We start from the raw sequence: 25,211 nt of genomic DNA, 5'->3' as shown, positions 1-25,211 counted from the left end.
CTTTTCTTAGGTGTCCATATAGTTGCCTGCGATATTTCAGCCAGTCAGTCTTCTTGAATCGTCAATGCTGTGTCGTGTCCTTATTGTAGCCTACAGTTGAATACAGTGGAGTTTTCGCATACGTCCGTGTTGCCTACAGGATTGTTTGCTTAGTGAGCGTCGTTAGCTCGTGCACGGAACACATCTTATTCCACAGCCCTCGTAGCTTCAATTTTAACTTCATCCTTGAAATGGAGTGTCGTGTGTTATCTATTCAGAGTCATGTTGTCAGGGGATACGTCGGGAATAAATCGGCAACATTTCCATTGCAGGTAAGAAATGTATATGTTTACGTTACTTGCTGGGGGTTTTCAATGTATGCACGTTCGACAACTCTGATCGACTAGCCTGGCTACATGCTGAGAAAGAGGAGATATAGTATCTAAGGGTTAGGAGAGATTCGTAAAACTGGTTAGATTAGCAGAATTAGCTCAATTACATGGGTGTACAGTAACCTGTAGTGTATTTAGCGAATAGAAGAGATTGGAGAAGCTCTGAATAACGTTAGTCATTCAGAATAACAATAGTGCAGCCTATACTTGCCAGAGGATTTTATTTATTTATTTTATTTCACCTTTATTTAACCAGGTAGGCCAGTTGAGAACAAGTTCTCATTTACATTTGCGACCTGGTCAAGATAAGGCAAAGCAGTGCGACAAAAACAACACAGAGTTACACTGGGTATAAACAAACGTACAGTCAGTAACAACAATAGAAAAATACAGGATACAGTGTGTCACAAGCCTCTTATAATGACGTGTCACATCTATTCCACAGACTGTTCATAGTGCCTCAACCAACCATGCAGACATAATGAATCAATGCAATGGGGTTTATGTTGTTGTACTCAAATGATTGTGTGTGTTCATGAAGAAAGATATGTCATAAACCCACAAAAGTGATGCAATATTTGCAAGCATTGTTATGATTTGCTTGTCTCCCCTCACAGGTGCTTGGGTTCGAAGTGGACTCCATCAACTCAGTGCAATTCTCCAATCACACAGGTGTGTGCAGTGCAGTAACTCCGTGCTCGTTTTTCAATATAACATTTGACAGAAACGGCTGAGGCAATGATAGGCTATGTAGAAGAAGTACACTAGAAGAAAATGTTATCAAGAATGAAATCCTATCCCACACAATTTGGTCTTATGTAGGAACATTAGAAATTGTGTTGTTTTTATATTGGATAAAAGTAAAGACTATGTAGAAAATGGTACATCATAGACTACAGTTGAGGAACAACGGGAAAGTAATTATGCTTTGAAAGCTGATAAACCCCACTTTTTGAGAAAATGGCCCTTGAATGTTTTGGTATACCTACTGGAGAGCTCTTCTTTGTCTACACTCGTTCAGCATCATTCACACCCTCTTAAGCCTTAGCCACACACATCTCTTCTTAGGGCTGCAATCCCGTTAACGGGTTTGATACAGCCAGTGACAGTGCAGGGCGCCAAATTCAAAACAACATAAATCTCATAATTAAAATTCCTCAAACATACATGTATTTTATACCGTTTTAAAGGTAATCTTGTTGTTAATCCCACAACATTGTCCGATTTCAAATAGGCTTTACAGCGAAAGCACCACAAACAATTATGTTAGGTCACCACCAAGCCAAAGAAAAACTCTGCCATTTTTCCAGCCAAAGAGAGGAGTCACAAAAAGCACAAATAGAGATAAAATTAATCATGAACCTTTGATGATCTTCATCAGATGACACTCATAGGACTTCATGTTACACAATATATTTATGTTTTGTTTGATAAAGTTCATATTTATATAAAAGAATCTGAGTTTACATTGGCGCGTTACATTCACTACTTCCAAAAACATCCAGTGATTTTGCATAGCCACATCAATTCAACAGAAATACTCATCATAAATGTAGATGAAAATACAAGTTATACACATGGAATTATAGATCTACCTCTCCTTAATGCAACCGCTGTGTCAGATTTTAAAAAACTTTATGGAAAAAGCAAACCATGCAATAATCTGAGACGGCGCTCAGATTATGCATGATGTTGAAGTCAACAGAAACCAGAAATAACATTATAAATATTCCCTTACCTTTGATGATCATTATCAGAATGCACTCCCAGGAATCCTAGTTCCACAATAAATGCTTGATTTTGTTCGATAATGTCCGTTATTTATGTCCAAGTAGCTACTTTGTTAGGGCTTAGGTATACAAGTCCAAATGCTCGTGCAGGTCCCGCATAACTTCGGACAAAAACTTTTAAAAGTTATATTACAGGTCTTAGAAACATTTCAAACTAAGTATAGAATCAATCTTTAGGATGTTTTTATCATAAATCTTCAATGACGTTCCAACCGGAGAATTCCTTTGTGTGTAGAGAAGCAATGGAACGCAGGTCGATATCATGTGGAATGCGTGTGACCAGGAAATGTCTAACCTGACTCATTCAACTCTTATTCAGGCCCACAACACAGTAGAAGCCTCATTCAAGTTTCTAAAGATGGTTTACATCTAGTGGAAGCCCTAGGAAGTGCAACTTCATCCATATCACACTGTGAATTCAATATGGGCTGGGTTAAAAATCGACCAACCTCAGGTTTCTCACTTCCTGTTTGGATTTCTTCTCAGGTTTTTGCCTGCCATATGAATTCTGTTATACTCACAGACATCATTCAAACAGTTTTAGAAACTTCAGTGTTTTCTATCCAATACTAATGATAATATGCATATTTTAGCAACTGAGACTGAGGAGCAGGCCGTTTACTCTGGGCACCTTTCATCCAAGCTACTCAATAGTGCCCCTGCAGCCATAAGAAGTTACGGATTCACATGTGAGGCCATGTGAGTAAGGTAGTGTAGTGAACAACCAAAAATTTCAAGACTAAAGACTGATTTAATACTATGACTATATCTGTATACAGTTGTCACAGTGACATCATGATCATTGTTGGACAACAGTAGAAAAGTATAAACACTCAAATGACAGGCTGCATGACATCAGCAGTCTGGTGGTCCAAAATAGCATATCTGGTGTATTTTAACACCAATAAACCAATCAGTTTAAAAATGAATTTAGTAAATGTCAATCTAGCAAACCAGGCAACTAAAAGCATCTTTCTGAACAATGTTTTGGTTCGTTTCTAGCTTGTTAAGTTAGCTAGCCAGGTCAAATAATGACCATACCGTATAGCTGACAATGCCTTAACTTTAGATAATTTGTATTCATTATTACACACAAACTCACAACAAGGTCATTATTTACAAGTTAATGGCGAGCTAATTCCAGAAAATAGTTTACGGTTATGAGTGTGACAAAATAAAAGCAGGGCATTGTCTCATTGGCCTAATGTTATATCCTAATTTCACTTTGGTGATGATCATGTTATTCTTCACATTTGCTTCTCTGGTAAACGCACACTATATCAAATAAAATCTAAGTTTATTTTTCACATGCACATGATACAGAAGGTGTAAACAGTACAGTGACATCATAAACATTCTTTTGAAATGGTTACTTGCATAATGGAGTCTTGTTTACACATGTAGCTAGCTAGCTAAACAGTGAACCATAATCCCAATTCATAACATTATTATCCTGCATGAATCTACAGGTAGCTAAAACTAACCAATCATGTTCAATGTTAGCTATCTAACATTAGAGTATAACTAGCAGTACAAATAGCTCTGAGATACGAATAATATTACTACACAGATCCTACACGTAACATTAGCTAGCTAGCTAACAGTACGCTTTAACTTGCAATGAAAATACATTTCTGACCATTTTAAACCTATACTATCTAAAAATGTAGCTAGCTAGACTCTAGCTAGATGCTTCTCCCTCTCTGTCACGGATGCCATGTTTGCCCTTAGCTTGAAGATGTAATCTGGAGACAGGTGCTACATGGCAGACCAATCCAAACTCATCTCTTGGCATGTCCCACTCATTTCAGCCAATCATGGCTAGTGGGAAGATTCCTGTCTTTTTCTGTGGCTAAACCAAGTAAAATCGGCATTTAATTTGTTTTATTTTATTTTCATATGGCATACAAGTTTGTTATTAAGGCACATTATAATTTGTATTTATTTTATTTAACTAGGCAAGTCAGTTAAGAATAAATTCTTATTTACAATGATCGCCTACCAAAAGGCAAAAGGACTTCTGGTAGGCCAGAAATTTTTTAAATAAAATATAAATATAGTACAGAACACATATCACGACAAGAGAGACAACACATCACTACATACAGAGAGACCTATAAGACAGCAACATAGCAAGACACACAGCATGGTAGCAACACAACATGACAACAACATGGTAGCAGCACAGAACATGGTACAAACATTATTGGGCACAGACAACAGCACAAAGGGCAAGAAGGTAGAGACAGCAATCCATCAGGTAAAGCAGCCACAACTGTCAGTGAGAGTGTCCATGATTGAGTCTTTGAATGAAGAGATTGAGATAAAACTGTCCAGTTTGAGTGTTTGTTGCAGCTCGTTCCAGTTGCTAGCTGCAGCGAACTGAAAAGACGAGCGACCCAGGGATTTGTGTGCTTTGGGGACCTTTAACAAAATGTGACTGGCAAAGTTCACATGTTCCAGAAGGCATTTCTGCCCCCCCACCAAAAAAAAACAACATATATGTTCAAATGCCTCCTGTGCGGTAGTGACGTGCGACATATGCCTAGTTCCCTTATCCCTGGTTGTGGGATTCTATTTGGCCCATATCAGTAGCCAATATCATCTCGGCCCACATTCAAGATTCCAGTGACTGTATTTAGTAACCACAGTGTGTAGCACTAGCCTCACCCTCTTCATTTTTGGTGAGCCCAATTTTTTTAATCCCTCCCCCCAATTTGAGGGTTTCCACCCATCTGTTGTAAAGTTCAACAGTGTTCACTCGGAGAGAAGAATTGAGCCTTTTGTGCTTATTCAAAATGTGTTTTTGGCTCTAACTAGTGCAATTCCCCAAACTATTTTTCTAAAGTTAAGTCATGAAAGACCATGTTTGGAGTGAAATGATGAGGCAGTGAACTTGTACATTACCCTGCAGTCTGTAAACAATTCATCTTTCGACTTTGCATTACATGAACTCAGAGAAAGTACTTTTGTATCTGAGCAATTGCACTTACATTAAATACAGTAAGGTGTTGGAGATAGTCCTACAGTTAATGATTGATAATCAGTAAACTGTACAGAAAGAAGGGAGATACTGAACTGTTAAGTAATGGGTTCATAGTGTACACGCCATTCACTCAGAGATTGAACCCTGGGATGTTTGCATTTTATCTTCTAGTTGGCTACATGATCTATGTTAGATCATGACTTGACATCCCAATATGGGGCTTGGTAGTGGATAGTGGTGGTTTTTTTTTTTTGTTGTGGCCATGAATCCTTTGATGGTGAGACGTTAAGATCAATGTCAAGTTAGGCCTACAGCCCTCAGCCCAATCTGTTTAATGGAGCAAGCTAAAGAAGGAGCCCTGTTGTTCCTCTACTGTTCCTCCCCACAGCCCCCCTTAGAAATGTTTGCAAATGTATTAAGAATTTAAAAAACTGATATCACATTTACGTAAGTATTCAGACCCTTTACTCAGTACTGTTGAAGCACCTTTTGGCAGCGATTACAGCCTTGTCTTCTTGGGTATGACGCTACAAGCTTGGCACACCTGTATTTGGGTAGTTTCTCCCATTCTTTTCTGCAGATTCTCTCAAGCTCTGTCAGGTTGGATGGGGAGTGTCACTGAACAGCTATTTTCAGGTCTATCCAGAGATGTTCGACTGGGTTCAAATCCGGCATCTGGCTGAGCTACTCAAGGACTTGTCCCAAAGCCCCTCCTGCATTGTCTTGGCTGTGTGCTTAGGGTTGTTGTCCTATTGGAAGGTGAACCTTCTACCCAGTCTGAGGTCCTGAGCGCTCTGGAGCAGGTTTTTGCCAAGGATCTCTCTGTACTTTGCTCTGTTCATCTTTCCCTCAATCCTGACTAGTCTGCTAGTCCCTGCTGCTGAAAAACATCACCACAGCATGATGCTGCCACCACCATGCTTCACCGTAGGGATGGTGCCAGGTTTCCTCCAGACGTGACGCTTGGCAGTCAGGCCAAAGAGTTATATCTTTGTTTCATCAGACCAGAGAATCTTGTTTCTCATGGTCTGAGAGTCCTTTAGGTGCCTTTTGGCAAAATCCAAGCGGGCTGTAATGTGCCTTTTACTGAGGGATTGGCTTCCGTCTGGCCACTCTACCATAAAGGCATGATTAGTGGAGTGCTGCAGAGGTGGTTGTACTTCTGGAAGGTTCTCTCATCTCAAGAGGTAACTCTGGAGCTCTGTCAGAGTGACCATCAGGTTCTTGGTCACATCCCTGAACAAGGTCCTTCTCCCCCGATTTCTCAGTTTGGCTGGGCGGCCAGATCTAGGAGTCTTGGTGGTTCCAAACTTCTTCCATTTAAGAATGATGGAGGCCACTGTGTTCTTGGGGACCTTCAATCTTGCAGAAATGTTTTGGTAGCCTTCCCCAGATCTCTGCCTTGACAGAATCGTTAGACTTATTTCTAAAATAATAATTTAATCTATTTATCTACACACAAGACTCCATAGTGACAAGAGAAAACCTTACATAAGAATTCCGACCCTTTGCTATGAGACTCGAAATTGAGCTCAGGTGCATCCGGTTTCCATTGATCATCCTTGAGATGTTTCTACAACTTTATTGGAGTCCACCTGTGGTGAATTCAACTGATTGGACATGATTTGGAAAGGCACACACACCTGTCTATATAAAGGTTCAACAGTTGACAGTTAACAAAATGTGGAAAATGTGAAGTGGTCTGAATACTTTCCGAATGCACTGTGTATATACCAATTATTTGATGGTCCGACCGCATTCTCTCCCCTATCAACACACTTACATTTTGGTACCAGCGAAAATGACATAGGAAAGTAGTCAAGACGACTAGCTTCATTGAGCCTCCGCCATGTACAGTTGAAGTCGGAAATTTACATACACCTTAGCCAAATAGATTTAATCTCAGTTTTACACAATTCCTGACATTCAATCCCAGTAAACATTCCCTGTTTTAGGTCAGTTAGGATCACCACTTTATTTTAAGAATGTGAAATGTCAGAATAATAGTAGAGAGAATAATTTCTTTCATCTAATTCCCAGTAGGTCACAAGTTTACATACACTCAATTAGTATTTGGTAGCATTGCCTTTAAATTGTTTAACTTGGGTCAAACGTTTCGCCTTCCACAAGCTTCCCACAATAAATTGGGTGAATTTTGGCCCATTCCTCCTGACAGAGCTGGTGTAACTGAGTCAGGTTTGTAGGCCTCCTTGCTCGCACATGCTTTTCAGTTCTGCCCACAGATTTTCTATGGGATTGAGGTCAGGGCTTTGTGATGGCCACTCCAATACCTTGACTTTGAGGTCCTTAAGCCATTTTGCCATAACTTTGGAAGTATGCTTGGGGTCATTGTCCATTTGGAAGACCCATTTGCGACCAAGCTTTAACTTCCTGAGTGATGTCTTGAGATGTTGCTTCAATATATCCACATCATTTTACTGATGATGATACCATCTATTTTGTGAAGTGCACCAGTCCCTTCTGCAGCAAAGCACCCCCACATCATGATGCTGTGCTTCATGGTTGGGATGATGTTCTTCCGCTTGCAAGTCTCCCCCTTTTTCCTCCAAACATAACGATGGTCATTATGGCCAAACGGTTCTATATTTGTTTCATCAGAAAAGTATGATCTTTTTCCCCATGTGCAGTTGCAAACCGTAGTCTGGCTTTTTTATGGCGGTTTTGGAACAGTGGCTTCTTCCTTGCTAAGTGGCCTTTCAGGTTATGTCGATATCGGACTCGTTTTACTGTGGATATAGATACTTTTGTACCTGTTTCCTCCAGCATCTTCACAAGGTCCTTTGCTGTTGTTCTGGGATTGATTTCCACTTTTCGCACCAAAGTACATTCATCTCTAGAAGACAGAACGCATCTCCTTCCTGAGCGTTATGATGGCTACGTGGTCCCATGGTGTTTATGCTTGCATACAATTGTTTGTACAGATGAACATGGTACCTTCAGGCGTTTGGAAATTGCTCCCAATGATGAACCAGACTTGTGGAGATCTATACATTTTTTTCTGAGGTCTTGGCTGATTTCTTTTGATTTTTCCATGATGTCAAGCAAAGATGCACTGAGTTTGAAGGTATGCCTTGAAATACATCCACAGGTACACCTCCAATTGACTCAAATTATGTCAATTAGCCTATCAGAAGATTCTAAAGCCATGACATCATTTTCTGGAATGTTCCAAGCTGTTTAAAGGCACAGTCAACTTAGTGTTATTAAACTTCTGACCCACTGGAATTGTGATACAGTGAAATAATCTGTATAGTCTGTAAACAATTGTTGGAAAAATTACTTTTCATGCACAAAGTAGATGTCCTAACCGACTTGCCAAAACTATAGTTTTTTTAACAATACATTTGTGGAGTGGTTGAAAAACAAGTTTTAATGTCTCCAACCTAAGTGTATGTTAACTTCCGACTTCAACTGTATATCTCACTAGATCAGGATTTTTAAGACTCCATATATCCACTAGTTCCATTATAGCCATCATATTCATGATTTCCTTAAGTGCATGAGGGTGATAGTTTGAAGTGTGATTTCCTTTACTGTCCATTGAGGTATTTAAAACCGTATTATAATCTCCCACCATAATACTAGTCTTGTGTTGCTTGTAGGCTTTATACATTATTAAATATATTTTCAAATAAGTGTGGATCATCATTAATTGAACTGTATAGATTAATGAGCCAAATCTGTTTATGGTCCAATAACATATTTAAAATAATCTATTCATCTTGCAGATTGTTTTGAACAATTTGCACATTCGGATCAAAATGATTGTTAATTAATATCATCATCTGCTTTGAGTTTCTTTGCCCATGGGAGAGGTATGTTTCGCCTCCCCAGTCCTTTCTCCACAACTTAATCTAAAATAGTTGAATGACTTTCCTGTAAACAATAGACATTATATTCCTTCTCTTTTAGCCATTCTGATCGTCTTTTCTTATTATCTGCCAACCCATTACAATTATAACTGTCTATATTTATTTCACCATTTACTATAATGATATAGAAGTTTCAATTGTATTTATCATAATATATATTTTTTTGTAAACTTACTTTGATAAAAAGTACTATAATGATATTACCATAGCTATACCATGGTATTCGCACTGCTACTGAGTAAACCTCCAATTGTTCTCCACTATTCCAACCTCTAAAACCTCCCCCCATCCCAAGTTGGATTGTCGTCCCAGTGACTGGCAGACCACACTTGTCCACCTAGATCCCAGGGCCTTCGAGGGATTGGGACCCATCCTTTATGAAGAGCACACAGTGCCACCCACAGAACAGAATCAGATTAACTGCCAAAAGCATTTCCAACACAGTCACCTCGATTGTATTGCATACAGTTATTAAAAAAATGCACTACCAGTCAAGTTTGGACACACCTACTCAATCAATGGTTTTACTTAATTTATATTTTTACTATTTTCTACATTGTAGAATAATAGTGAAGACATCAAAAACTATGAAATAACACATTTGGAATCATGTAGTAACCAAAAAAAGTGTTAACAAATCAAAATATATTTTAGATTCTTCAAAGTAGTGTTTGCAGTTGATGTTACTCTTCAATAACACAGACCCCAAAGCAAATCAGGGGGCGGAAAATAGGTTTATTCAAAGATAACAAATCATGCGGGAGGTAGATGGTAGATGTTCATGTTCCCCTGTCCTCAGTGATTCTCTCCACAGAACAAAGGAACAGGATGTAGTTTCATAACCCAGCCTTAGCCTGTGGTTGACCAATTAGAATTCCTTGCAAATAAACTGGGCCAATGGCCTCCACAATCACCCGACCTCAACCCAATTGAGATGGTTTGGAATGAGTTGGACCGCAGAGTGAAGGAAAAGCAACCAACAAGTGCTCAGCATATGTGGGAACTCCTTCAAGACTGTTGGAAAAACATTCTAGGTGAAGATGGTTGTGAGAATGCCAAGAGTGTGTAACGCTGTTATCAAGGCGCAGGGTGGCTACTTTGAAGAATCTCATCTCAATATATTTTTATTTTGTTTAACTCTTTTTTTTGGTTACTACATATGTGTTATTTCATAGTTTATGTCTTTACTATTATTCTACAATGTAGAAAATAGTAAAAATACAAATTTAAGAAAAACCCTTATGAGTAGCTGTATCCAGACGTTTGACTGGTACTGTGTGTATATATATATATATAAAAAATCTTGCATATCTTATTTTATTTCCACAATTAACTAATAATATGCGTCATAATGTTGGCAGTTCATTCGAAAGATTGTTACCTATTACCAGGATTGTTACCTATAACCAGGATTGGCATGACAAATTACATTTGGCAAGCAAATATTATTTCAGCAAACAATTATTGTGATTCATCCTGTATTGTTCCTACATCATTACCCCATAGCAACAGATGTGGGATGCACACACACACACCCTGCCCTTCCCCCTCAAACAACCACAAGCTCAGATGTTCCATCCCCAGCCCAATTCAAGAGAAGACTTGATGTGTGAATGCATATACAGTTGTAGTTTGAGAAGGAATGCTGGAATGATTAATCAAATCTCACCAATCTCAAGTTCTAGCTGATGGCGCTCACACACACACACTGGTCCCCTGTTGTGACCATTTTCCCAAGCCTCTCTGTGCAGTCAGACCTTATGATTATTTTGTGCCACTAGGGACACAAGAATTTGCCCCTTCTCTGGTTGTCCGAGTGTGACCCACTCCCCATGGGTTACTGCAGCTAGTGTTGCCAGCACTGACACTACCAGGGTGGGGGCACCCCCCGGAATCCCCACCTGCTAGGTACAAGGTCATCAAGGTTCTCATTAGCAGCTTTGAGAAATTCCTTATTATGCTCACCCATCAGAGGGCTTTGGCTTTGTTGTACCAACCCTGCCAGGCAGGCTCAGACTCTTGAGGGGTAAATACTGCTTTAGTGGGTCTCTGACAGCGTTTATCTTTCTGTCTTGGCTGCATATACTTGCAGTAGGCCTATAAAACAGATAAGGATTTCTCCTTTGTGTGTGGGTCGCTCAGGTGGGTGACGAGGGTACAGGCCTGGGGACCGCTCCATCGTGATAAGACAAATAAATCAACTTTATTTATAATCTATTTTTAAATGTATATCCCATGTCGGCACAACATTAAAAGCTCTCTCTGTCACAACTCCTGCTCGCAGACACACATGGGCTCTGGCATTTGCAACCATTTTCTTTTATCACTCACTTAACTCCAGACTTTTCCAAACACAAAAAACACACACCCCACCTTCCATCACAATATACCCACATACTGTGACTTCTTCTGTTTGCTGTTTTTATCCCTACCATGCTGATTCCTACCTCATTTCAGGCTTTTAAGTACTTTGTTTTCCTGTTCCTTATATTTGAAGATTTATTATTTCAATAATTATCCTTTCTTCTAATGCTGTCTTTTATTTATTTATAAATACTATGAATAGAATGTCAAATATGATTTATTTGACAACATTCCCTATCTTGAATGGTATAGTGTATTTGTGACTCGTTTCAGGAAACTCTGCGTATGTTGCCCGTCACTACTTTTTGAATGTAAACTTAATTTATTTTATCAAAATGCGTTTTTTTGGGGGGGCAGAAATGTCTTCTGGAACATGTGAACTTTCATGTGCCTTTATTAATAACAAACTTGTATGCCATATGTAAATACAAATAAAAATAGTTAAATTACGAGCCTAGCCACGGAAAAAGTGACGCAACCTTCCCGCTAGCCATGGCTGACCTAATAAGTGGGCTGGACATGCCGAGAGATGTGTTCGGATTGGTCTGCCATGTAGGTAATCCTTTCTAACGCTGATTTAAAAAAAAAAAGATATCATGTAGTAGAACTGTATAAGTGTTGCTCTCTATTTTCTGGAGGACCGAGTTTTGAAATCAGTGGAATTAGAGTGTGATAGCTAAGGAGATGGAGAACATTCTGGTGTTTGATTGCAAATATGCAGATGGAGTCAAAAAGAGAACACACAGAAGGCTCTTGTATAAAACACCTGTCTCCAGATTACATCTTCAAACTAAGGGCAACCATGGCATCCGTGAAAGAGAGGGAGAAGTGTCCATCCGTGTATATGGGTAAGATAGTCTAGCTAGCTACATTTTCCGATATTACACGTTTCTAATTTTGTCAGAAAGTTGTTTTCATTTCAAGTTAAAGTGTACTGTTAGCAAGCTAGCTAATGTTACATGTATGATGTGTAGTAATATTATTTGTATCTCAGAGCCATTTGCATTGCTAGTTATAGCCTAATGTTAGCTAGCTAACATTGAACATGCAAGTAACCATTTCAATAGAATGTTCATGATGTCACTGCGACAACTGTAGATAGACATAGCTGGTCAATTCGCTCTACTCCGATTTCGGAGCACTCTCGCTCGTCTGAGTGTGCCAGAGCACAGAATAACGTGATGAATTCACTAACGCTCAACACCCGTTGAATATGGTCGGTGTCGGTAAACGTTGGGGGGAAAAAAGTGTGATTAAATTATTGCCAGCAGCACAGCTACAGTCACAAATGCCATGGATAACATTAAAAACTGCCTAACCATCTCTACTAGGGCGAGTAAAATGGTAAGAGTGAGCTTTTCTCTCATTTGTGTCTGGAAGTAGCTGGCCAGCTAGCCAACATTAGCCAGTTAGCTTGGGTGGTTGACTGCTGCTGTTAGGTCAGAACACTCGGATCAACCCTACTCCTCAGCCAGAGCATCCAGTGTGCGCTCTGAACACTCCAAGTGTGAAACGCTCTGAATTTACAAATTAAATTTACTAACACACCCGTAGTATAAACCAGCCTTTAGTCTTAAAATCTTAGTTTTTTTAGTACATGGCCTCACATGTGAATCCTTACACAGAATACAAACCGTCTGCGCGCGTGCGCCATCGTGAATAAATGTATTTCGTCCCCCCACACCAAACACGATCACGATACGCAGGTTAAAATATCAAAACAAACTCTGAACTAATTATATTAATTTTAGGACAGGTTGAAAAGCATTAAACATTTATGGCTAGCTAGCAAGTGCAAGCTAACTAATTTGTCCTATTTACCTAGCTTGCTGTTGCTAGCTAATTTGTCCTGGGATATAAACATTGACTGGTTATTTTACCTGAAATGCACAAGGTCCTCCGCCAATTAATCCACACATAAAACAGTCAACCAAATCATTTCTAGTCATCTCTCTTCCTTCCAGGTTTTTTGTTCTCTTGACTTTATATTGCGATTGGCAACTTTCATAAATTAGGTGCATTACCGCCACTGACCTCGTCGTCTTTCAGTCACCTACGTGGGTATAACCAATGAGGAGATGGCACGTGGGTACCTGCTTCTATAAATCAATGAGGAGATGGGAGAGGCAGGACTTGCAGCGCGATCTGCGTCAGAAATAGAACTGACTTCTATTTCATCCCTTGGCAACGCAGACACTCACTGTGTGTGTGTGCAATAATTGAATAACACAGATTTCTAAATGTATTTTGCGACGCGAGCGGTGTGGTCAGCCTGTTAGAGATGGGTGGGGCTAACGCTTTAAGAGGGTGTGGACGATGCTGAATGGGTGTAGACAAAGAAGAGCTCTCCAGTAGGTTTACCAAGACATTCAAGCGCCATTTTCTCAAAATTGAGGTTACAAGTTTATCAACTTTCAAAGCAGAATTACTTTGCCATTGTTCCTCAACTGTAGTGTTTGATTTACCAATTTCTTGCTCTGAGTCTCTACTTTTATCTAATGTATAAAAAAAAACACCATTTCAAATTTTGCTACGTAAGACTGAATCGAGCCACATGTCACATTTTGTATTTTTTTTTTCTTTATCAATTGTTGTATTTTGTTTTCCTGTTTTTTTTTTATTTTATTTTTTTACCATCCCTACCATGGACAGTATTCGGTGTTCCATTAAACGACTTATTTAGAATAGCCATGGAATAGTTTTGGTGTCTCGGAACAGTTGGTTATCAATGTACAGTTGATCAACTATAGGGCTACACGTTTCTCTTTTAAATCTATTAACCTTGAAGAGTGGGTACAGAACTTTGTGCCGTTCTGCAATTTCCTTTGGGAACTCATTCCTATTTTCGTGCCAGCGACTATTTTGCCCAGGGTTTTAACCATGATTTTATCTTTGAAGAATGCAAATTTGGCAAGGATTGGGCGCTCGTATCACTGTCCTGTGTCTGAAACAGTGTACACGTTCAAATTTGATTTTGTCGACAGTTTGGCCTGGGATCTGTAGCGCTTTAAGGAGGAATTCTTTCACCGCGCTTTCAGACTCTTCCTCCTCATTTGATTTAATACCAGTAAGTACCAGATTTTCTCACATGGATCTAGTCTGTATACCAAGTAAGGCTTCTCTCAGAAACATGTTGTCCTTTTTTAAGTTCATTAACATCTGTTTCAATAGTATTGATTGTACCTTTTTTAGCTTGTTTTTCTTTCTCCATTGTCACATGTTTTTAAGTACTCATTTCGAGGCTCTCCTTTTAAGTCTTTACTGACACGTTCAAGTACGCCCAATTTGATCATTTATTGACTTTAGCAGGTGGGTTTCCACTCTTACCATACCAGGTGGTGAAAAGCATAAATCATCAGTGTCTGTAGAGGAATCTCGTAGTTTTCACATGGAGTTTGGTTCTGTTTTTTTTTTCATGGTTCCTCTCAGACATGTTTTGACCTCAACTGCTTCCGTAATATTTATCAATTAACTTCTCTAGACTTATACATTTTGGGGGGGGTTGTTATCCAGCTTGAATATTATTGCCACGAGTAAATGGTGTAGTGCTACTATTTAGTCTGTTTTAGAGATAATGAATATTGAGATTTCTCATGAGGCATTCTGTACCGCCATCTTCAGTCCGCCATCACATCTGGGATGGTTGCATTTTAACTTTTAGTAGGCTACATTATCAATGTTAAATAATGACTTGACCTCCCAATATGGAGCTTGGTAGCTGATGAAAGGACAAAATGTTCTGCCATGAATCCTTTCATGGGTGAGAAGATCGATATCAAGTTAGGCCTACAGCCCTCAGCCCAATCTGTTTAATGGAACAAGCTATAGGAGCCCTGTTGTTCCTCTACTTTTCCTTTTCACCCCAGAAGTCCCCCTTATCTCTCTGTTCTTGGGTCTGGGCCAAGGGGGCCTCCACTAAACTCAGTGGGAAGCCTGTGTGTTTCTTGGCTGAAATATGTATTTTTCCCCTCATGCATTCTTAATGCTGGAATGTCTCTTTGTGATTCAACAAAATAGGCCTAGCTTGTTGTCACCATATTTGTTATCTTGCGCACAGTGTAGTTAGTATCTAATTTGATAGTTCAGTGAGTTGCTCTCCTGTCTGTTTAATGTTTTATAGAGTAATCCGGTAAAGTTATTTGGCTGAAGTGAAACCTGAATGTGTGTCAGTGAGTTCACTACCTACAGGGAGGACTAACAGAAAGATGTTGGGGAGGACAAGGAAGGAGTGACTGTAAAGAGGGAGAGCGATATTGTGGGATAAAAACAGACACTTCACTTTGGCCTCAATAAGGTCTGTGCTCAAACCTAGATTCCTTTGTGTGCAAATCACTTATTGCCATCAACAAGTGATTTGGGTAATGGTGTAAGTGCAGCATTTTCTTGGAGTTTCACCCCACTGTGTCCCCTCCCTGTCACAAACGCTAGCACAGGCTCTCTACACACGTACATGTTGTATTGTAGATATATAGTGGTGTAATAATATTATATGATGTAATGTTTTATTTTTTGTGATGTAGCTGCCTTGGCAGCATTTTAATGGGGATCCCTAATAAATACAAATGACTGACCAACTGTTTAAGTCCTAGGGGGTGCTCATGATTAACTATAATTTCCATTAAATGTGTTCAACTCATGTTCAGGGTTAGAAGTGAATAAACACATTCCTTAGACGTTTGAACTTTGAAACCTGAGACTGTATTATTTTTGCCCCAGCAGGGGGTTTATTAGAGTTGTTTAGAGATTAGATTTGTTGCTGGGCCTGTTTCTTGGCTTGTTTTCTTCAATGAGCTGCTATGTCCTCAGCCCAATGTCAAAGGGAGAGATGCTAGTGAATGCTTGATGCAGGTAACTGAATGTCTAACAATGGAGATTGTAATCAGTCTTCCTCTGTCAGCATGTTTGATTGTCTCTCAGCCTCTTTATCTCTCCCAAAAATCTACCAAATCCATACTTCACGTTGCCTGCTGCTGGTCATAAGAAGAACTGATCGCATACAGACGATATATTGATTGATGACTGAGAGATCAGTGTTTCTATAATTACCTCAGCAACCAAATCTGCCTCTGGAATTCCTTACAAAAAACATCTTGCCAACTTACCAGTCCCACACTCTCCCTCCATAAACAACAGCCCCCTTTTGTTGTTGGAACTTTTTATTCAGGAAAATAGCAGGCATCGGCAGACTTAAGTCTGTTGAGTATGCTTTATGTCCTAAGGTGATCCCTCACCTCTGACACGTAACCTCTCTTGTTTCCAAGGTTACGCTCATTGGAAAGGGCAAGTGCTGACAGCAGAGGAGCTTAACGTTCTCTATGAGGGTATCAAACTCAACAACGTCAACCATTATGACTACATCCTCACGGGTGAGACTTGCAGCTGTTTCTATTGTCAATATGGTTCTGCCATTCATAAGCAGTTTTATAAAATAATATTTCTAGGATAGTATGTATGATTGTTATGGCTGTGTTGATATTTAACCCCCTAAGGTCGATGGCCGCACCCCCCGCAGAAATCAAATTAGTTTAATACAAACAAATTCCCGTAAAAATGTTTTTTTTGTTGTTTTTTTTGCATTGGATGCGCCTCAATCCACCACATCCGCCCTTCCGCATCTGCGGTGAAAGATGACAGAGCTAGAGTAGTGTTTGTCAGACCATGAGACATCCTGAAAACCGGTCTTCTCACAAAGTCATCTGTAGCATCTTCATGGTTTGGCCCAGAAAATATAATGAACCCAAACATGATGGTGTTCTCCGTTTTGCTCTGATGCCCACGAGCGTCTTGGGACTCGTCTGAAGTCGGTACAGCCGATCTGCCAACTTCTCTCTGTAAGGTACGAACAGTTTGGGCTACACATTAATATGACCCCCTCGGTGCAAAGGTGAGACTCACAAACACATTGTTTTGCTCTAGTATGCCCACAGGCCTCACAACACTTGTCTGATGGTGAACATATGCCAGTTCAAAACATAAATGGAAGTATAAATGGAGACTGTTAGTATGGGATTAAGGTCTGGGGAGTTTCCTGGCCACAGACCCAAAATATCGATGTTTTGTTCCCCGAGCCACTTAGTTATCACTTTTGCCTTATGGCAAGGTGCTCCGTCATGCTGGAAAGGCATTGTTCGTCATCAAACTGTTCCTGAATGGTTGGGAGAAGTTGCTCTCGGAGGATGTGTTGGTACCATTCTTTATTCATGGCTTGTTCTTAGGCAAAATTGTGAGTGAGCCCACTCCCTTGGCTGAGAAGCAACCCCACACATGAATGGTCTCAGGATGCTTTACTGTTGGCATGACACAGGAATGATGGTAGCGCTCACCTTGTCTTCTCCGGGCAAGCAATCGGAAAGGGGATTCATCAGAGAAAATGACTTTACCCCAGTCCTAAACAGTCCAATCCCTGTAATTTTTGCAGAATATCAGTCTGTCCCTGATGTTTTTCCTGGAGATTAGTGGCTTCTTTGCTGCCCTTCTTGACACCAGGCCATCCTCCAAAAGTTTTCGCCTCACTGTGCGTGCAGATGCTAGGCCCCTTTAGTTCCAGTGAAGGGAAATCTTAACACTACAGCATACAGTGACATTCGAAATGATTTTGTGCCTTTTCTGTTTCATCATGACAATGCCTCTGTGCACAAAGCGAGGTCCATACAGAAATGGTTTGTCGAGATCGGTGGGGAAGAACTTGACTGGTCTGCACAGAGCCCTAAACTCAACCCCATCAAACACCTTAGGGATGAATTGGAATGCTGACTGTTAGCCGATCCTAACCGCCCAACATCAGTGCCCAACCTCACTAATGCTCATGCCTCAATGGAAGCAAGTCCCTGCAGCAATGTTCCAACATCTAGTGGAAAGCCTTTCCAGAAGAGTGGAGGTTGTTATAGCAGCAAAGGGGGGACCAACTCCATATTAATTCCCATGATTATGGAATGAGATGTAGTGTAGCAGTAAGGACAAATATATAATTTGTCATCAAATAATAATAATTATTACCATTATTAAATATTTTTTTGTTACTTCAAGGGGTCTTACAATTCCAAATCGCCCAGCTTAGACTCTTACGGGTTAACCTATGCTCTGTAAAGATTGGAATACGTTTATTTATTTTTTAAGTTTACACATGAGGTTTGTGACCTTTGCGTAACTCAGATCTCTTCTTCCCCAAGGGTACACCAGAGACACCTCTTTCTTAGAGACAGTGGTGGACATTGTTCAAGAGCTGAAGAGGTTGAATCCCAAACTGGTATATGGTGAGTAACTATTGCTACACAGATGTGTATCCCATACACTGTAGCTACGCTCAGCAAAGTTGTGGATGGATGTAGAGCTTGGGTGTGAGTGTATTCCATATTTTCTTTCTTTTGTGTTATCAGTGTGTGATCCAGTGATGGGAGACCAAGGCTCTATGGTTAGTATCCATGCTTTTATAGCACTTTTTTTATTATAGATTTATCCATGCGTATAGTCCATTCTTATTATTATTGTTCTAGTCCTGTTCAATTCCAACCATGAACATTCTACCCTCTTCTTTTCCAGTATGTCCCTGAGAATATACTGCCTGTTTACAGAGACCAAGTCGTAGCAGTGGCTGATATCCTCACACCCAACCAGTTTGAGGCAGAGTGAGTACAGTGACTGATATCCTCACACCCGACCAGTTTGAGGCAGTGTGAGTACAGTGACTGATATCCTCACACCCGACCAGTTTGAGGCTGAGTGAGTACAGTGGCTGTTATCCTCACACCCGACCAGTTTGAGGCAGAGTGAGTACAGTGGCTGTTATCCTCACACCCGACCAGTTTGAGGCAGTGTGAGTACAGTGACTGATATCCTCACACCTGACCAGTTTGAGGCTGAGTGAGTACAGTGACTGATATCCTCACACCCGACCAGTTTGAGGCTGTGTGAGTACAGTGACTGATATCCTCACACCCGACCAGTTTGAGGCTGAGTGAGTACAGTGGCTGTTATCCTCACACCCGACCAGTTTGAGGCAGTGTGAGTACAGTGACTGATATCCTCACACCCGACCAGTTTGAGGCTGAGTGAGTACAGTGACTGATATCCTCACACCCGACCAGTTTGAGGCTGAGTGAGTACAGTGACTGATATCCTCACACCCGACCAGTTTGAGGCTGAGTGAGTACAGTGACTGATATCTTCACACCCGACCAGTTTGAGGCTGAGTGAGTACAGTGGCTACTAGGATACATCGGGTTACATGCATTAAGTTGCTAAGTGCTACACAACATGTCATAATGTAGCTGTTACAGTAATGGGACCATCAATGCTTACTACAGTCGTACTACCTCAGAGAGAAACTTGGTTGCTGTTCTTAGCCCTTTGTAAAGTGAAGTAGTAAGGCCCGAGGGGGTGTGGTATATGGCCCATATACCACGGCTAAGGGCTGTTCTTAGGCACGACTCAATGTGGAGTACCTGGATACAGTCCTTGTATGGAATGCTGACCACAGACGTGGTATGTTGCCCATATCCCACAAGTCCCACGAGGGGCCTTATTGCTGTTATAAACTGGTTTCCAACGTAAGTAGACATTTTTTTTGTCATGCCCATGGTATGCGGTCTGATATACCACGACTTTCAGCCAATCCGCATTCAGGGCTCAAAGCACCCAGTTTTATAATAACTCTTATAGGTCACAAACTCTTTCTTCCCTAATGTTTTATTCATAAAGCAGCAGACCAAACCTTTCCCCAACCCTTTAAGGGAACTATGTCCTGGTTTATGTATTCAGAATCACACATAGCTTGACTTGATTTGCCTGCAAAATACACCCTCTGGACTAATGTGGAATTACAATGGGCATGTGTGCAAGTATGTCTAGCACTTCTGTGCCTGTACTGTAACGTCTCTGCGTGTGTCTCTTAGGCTGCTGACGGGGAGGACGATCAGCACAGAAAAAGACGCTCTTGACGTGGGTTCCATTGTCCATTATAGAGCTATTACACATGATGATGGTTTTAATGTTGATTTATGATGAAGGCTTTTTGCCCTCTCAGGTGATGGAGCTGCTCCATCAGATGGGTCCTGATACGGTGGTCCTCACCAGCACAGACCTGACCTCTCCTCATGGGGACCAGTTCCTGGTGGCCCTTGGGAGCCAGAAAATGGGTAAGGCAAGGGCTGGGAGGGAGAGTGAAAGTTTAACTTGCCAACATGTTAAAAGGGTAACAGACTCCTACTGTGTCCTTTCCTCAGTTAGGACAGATGGGAGCAAGTCCACCCAGAAGATTCGTATTGAGATGCCCAAGGTGGATGCAGTGTTTGTGGGCACGGGGGACCTGTTCACTGCCATGCTCCTTGCCTGGAGCCACCACCACCCCAATGACCTGAAGGTCAGTAATACCCCCAGCAGGGGGTTTATTAGAATTGTTTAGAGATTAGATTTGTTGCTGGGCCTGTTTCTTGCTCAGTTGTGAATGGCTTGTTTTCTTCAATGAGCTGCTATGTCCTCAGCCCAATGTCAAAGGGAGAGATGCTAGTGAATGATTGATGCACGTAACTGAATGTCTAACAATGGAGATTGTAATCAGTCTTCCTCTGTCAGCATGTTTGATTGTCTCTCAGCCTCTATCTCTCCCAAAAATCTACCAAATCCATACCTGAATAACTGCTTGCTGACTTCTACTTCACGTTGACCGCTGCTGGTCATAAGAAGAACTGATGAGACTATATTGATTGATGACTGAGAGTTCAGTGTTTCTATAATTACCTCAGCATCCAAATCTGCCTCTGGAATTCCTTAAAAAACATATTGCCAATTTACCAGTCCCACACTCTCCCTCCATAAACAACAGCCCCCTTTGTTGTTGGAACTTTTTATTCAGGATAATAGCAGGCATCGGCAGACCTATCAATCTGTTGAGTATGCTTTAGGTCTTAAGGTGATCCCTCACCTCTGACTCTTAACCTCTCTTGTTTCCAAGGCTATGCTAGTTGGAAAAGGCAAGTGCTGGCGGCAGAGGAGCTTTACATTCTCTATGAGCATATCAAACTCCACCACATAAAAATGTCAGTTTTAAGATAGAGATGGTTTTTTTTGTTGTTGCATTGGATGGGTATCAATCCGCCTATGTCACCCTTCCACATCTGTGGTGAAAGGTGATAGAGCTGGATAGGTCAGACTACGAGACATCCCGAAAAAACGGTCTTCTCACAAAATCATCTGTAGTGTCCGAACGGCTTGGCATAGAAAATATTATGACCTCTCTTCGGAAAGATGAGACTCTCACGAACACGATGGTGTTCTCGGTTTTGCTTTAACTACCTGAAGGTCAGTAATACAGGGGACTGGGGAGGTTATCAATGCAGAGATAACAACCAAGCTACACTATCCTTATAATGTAATACATGTAGTTTGATCCATGGACTAGCCTATCTTTTCTAACATACATGTCTCTCTTAGGCTGCCTGTGAGAAGACTGTCTCAGTCCTGCACCATGTTATCAAGAGGACCATCACCTATGCCAACGGTGAGATGATATACAAGTCTCTACTTGCCTGTTTGTATGACTGTCTAATCTACACAACAAACGCAACATGCAACATTTTGAAGATTTTACTGAGTTCCAGATCATAAGGAAATCAGTCAATGTAAATAAATGAATTAGGCCCTGATCTATGGATTTCACATGACTGGGAATACAGATACGCATCAGTTGGTCACAAATACCTTACAAAATAAAAAATAGTAGTTGCGTGGATCAAAAAAACAGTCAGTATCTGGTGTGACCACCATTTGCCTCATGTAGCACAACATATCCTTCACGCTGTTGATTGTGGCCTTTGGAATGTTGTCCCACTCCTCTTCAATGACTGTGCAAAGTTGCTGGATATTGGCAGGAACTGGAACACACTGTTGTACACGTCAATCCAGAGCATCCCAAACGTGCTCAATAAGTGACATGTCTGGTGAGTATGCAGGCCACTGAAGAACTGGGACATTTACAGCTTTCAGGTATTGTGTACAGATCCTTGCGACATGAGGTGATGGCGGCGGATGAATGGCACGACAATGGGCCTCCGGATCTCGTCACGGTTACTCTGTGCATTCCAATTGCCATTGATAAAATGCAATTGTGTTCGTGGTCCATAGCTTATGCCTGCCCATACCATAACCCCACCGCCACCATGGGGCACTCTGTTCTCAACGTCAGAAAACCGCTTGCCCACACGCCGCCATATACGCTGTCTGCCATCTGCCCGGTACAGTTGAAACCGGGATACATCCTTAAAGATCTTACTTCTCCAGCGTTCCAGTGAAAAGGGAAGGGGGGATACCTCGTCAGTTGTACAACTGAATGCCTTCAACTGAAATGTGTCTTCCGCATTTAACCCACCTCTGAATCAGAGAGGTGTGGGGGGCTGCCTTAATCGACATCCACACCATCAGTGCCCAGGGAACTGTGGGTAACTGCCTTGCTGAGGGGCAGAATGACATGTTTTTACCTTGTCAGGTCGGGGACTTGATCCAGCAACCTTTTGGTTATTGGCCCAACGCTCCTACCCGCCAGGCTACCTGCCGCCCCCCGTGGCCATTGAAGGAGAGCATTTGCTCACTGAAGTCGGTTATGACGCTGAACTACAGTCTGGTCAAGGCCCTGGGAAGAACGACGAGCACGCACATGAGCTTCCCTGAGACTGTTTCTGACTCTTTGTGCAGAAATCCTTCAAGTGTGCAAACCCAGTTTCATCAGCGGTCTTGGTGGCTGGTCTCAGACGATCCCGCAGGTGAAGAAGCTGGATGTTGAGGTCCTGAGCTGGCGTGGTTACACGTGGTCTGCAGTTGTGAGGCTGGTTGGACGTACTGCCAAATTCTCCAAAACGACGGAGGCGGCCTATGGTAGAGAAATTAATTACATTCTCTGGCAACAGCTCTGGTGGACATTCCTGCAGTCAGCATGCCAATTGCACACTCCCCCAAAACTTAAGACATCTTTGACATTGTGTTATGACACAACTACACATTTTAGTGGCTTTTTATTGTCCCCAGCACAAGTAGCACCTGTGTAATTTGTCAGGTTCAATGGATTATCTCGGCAAAGGAAAAATGCTCACTAATGTAAACAAATTTGTGCTCAACATTTGAGAGAGAGCTTTTTGTGCATATGAAACATTTTTGGGATTTTTAAGAATTTCATCTCATGGGACCAACTCTTTTCACATGTTGAGTTTTATATTTTTGTTCAGTGTATATTCCAGTCTAACATCTCTCCTCCTCTCCATCAGAGATGGCCGGCCCTGGTAAGAGACCCAACCCTGCTCAGTTGGAGCTGAGGATGGTCCAGAGCAAAAAAGACATTGAGGACCCGGACATCGTAGTGGAGGCCACCATCTTATAACACCCAACCCCTCATAAATAGACATATAGGACTTTTACATCATGAGGTGTCATCTTGCCTTATAGGATCTTGTAGAGAGCACTGTTTTCATGATGGACATCAGACTATTTGACCTGCACACCAGACACACATTTACTTAGTCACTTCCATGTGTCTTTACTATGACCTGAGCATTGTCACCCATTTGAAAACATAGATGGTCTTAGAGCAGGGTTGTTTAACTTTTCTCAGCTTGAGATCCAGTTGAGTTATTGACCGTCCTTCCGTGACCCAATTAATCCTCTAACGACCCAAATTAAGAATAGTGTGTGATTTTATAGATGTATTCTCATAACTCACAACCCACCTCTCACATTACCCAGGGCCTACTTTGGGTCCCGACCCATAGTTTCAGAAACCCTATCTTAGAGGAACACACACAGGTTGTGGATATTACCATACATCAGAATAGTGAAGTGACTGTATTGGATACCTGATTGGCCCTCCAATACGGCATAGGTATTTGCATGGGCCCTGAATTTCCCCTGACAATGTGAGCTGACCAGGAAAATCTCTGCGCTTTGGTTATGGGTTGGTGATACATCATAGGCTTTTATCAGATCCAGTGACGCATTATATTTGTGCTACCATGAAGCATGTTATGCAGTACTAATCCGTGCACGTTTGATCATCAGATTTTCATTTGTCCATTTAAAAAATATATTTTAGGCAAAAAGTATAATATTTCATAGATTGACAATTGTACATTTTTGTTTTCATACTTTTTATGATGTGAATGATTCATACATGTATTGGACTATTCATGTACTTTGTCCTAATAATAATGCTTGTCATTCTTAAATGTCTTACACATTTCTAACTGAGGTAACAATATTTGCACAGATAATCATGATAAACATGTCTGTTATTAATGTTAATCATTGAATGCTTTTCATGGTCTTGATTGTCTTACTAGTTTCATATCGTTACTAGATCACAGGCCTGTGTTGGTATGAAAAAGTACAATTTGGCCTTGGCGGAGTCGTTTAGAGGAATACCGTCGTTGAATGTTTTGTATCTATGCCTGCAAAGGTAATGAAATAAATATTTATTATACAATGTTAGAAAGATAAGTGCCAAAGCTGAAGCTCTGATAAATGATGAGGAATAATAAAATATTTTAATTAAACCCACCGGTCTCTGTAGTTGGGCTTCTATGCCTCCTGTTGCTATGTGTCCCTTGAGTGGGATTACAGTGAGATCAGTAGTGTTCTGTTCTACAGTCCTATAAGAGAGTGTGAATAGGGGCAGGCTTTAGTTTCGTTTTGCACTATTAATTGATCCAACGGGTATTGGTGCCTGGAAATGAATGATTTATGCCACCAGTGAATCTCTTCTTTTCTAGATTATTTTGTTTGTGCTTGAACTAATGGAAATGACGATGCCACAAAAGGTGAATGTTGG

At 41.0% G+C, this 25,211-nt stretch overlaps 1 protein-coding gene across 1 annotated transcript; it reads left to right on the top strand.

The window, feature by feature from the left end:
- Nucleotides 1–24,936, top strand: LOC112234364 (pyridoxal kinase). The gene is made up of 11 exons (XM_024402420.2): nt 1–311; nt 989–1,043; nt 16,666–16,770; nt 18,574–18,657; nt 18,781–18,815; nt 18,944–19,029; nt 20,296–20,341; nt 20,427–20,538; nt 20,626–20,762; nt 21,833–21,899; nt 23,656–24,936. The coding sequence occupies exons 1-11, from the start codon at nt 231–233 to the stop codon at nt 23,766–23,768; spliced, it is 921 nt and encodes a 306-aa protein (XP_024258188.1). The 5' UTR covers nt 1–230; the 3' UTR covers nt 23,769–24,936.
- The last annotated feature ends 275 nt before the right edge of the window (nt 24,937–25,211 follow it).

Source organism: Oncorhynchus tshawytscha, linkage group LG26, assembly GCF_018296145.1.
Source record: "Oncorhynchus tshawytscha isolate Ot180627B linkage group LG26, Otsh_v2.0, whole genome shotgun sequence".
In the NCBI taxonomy this organism is placed as follows: Eukaryota; Metazoa; Chordata; class Actinopteri; order Salmoniformes; family Salmonidae; genus Oncorhynchus; species Oncorhynchus tshawytscha.
Note: the sequence above shows the minus strand (reverse complement) of the source record. Positions and strands in the feature narration are given on the sequence as shown.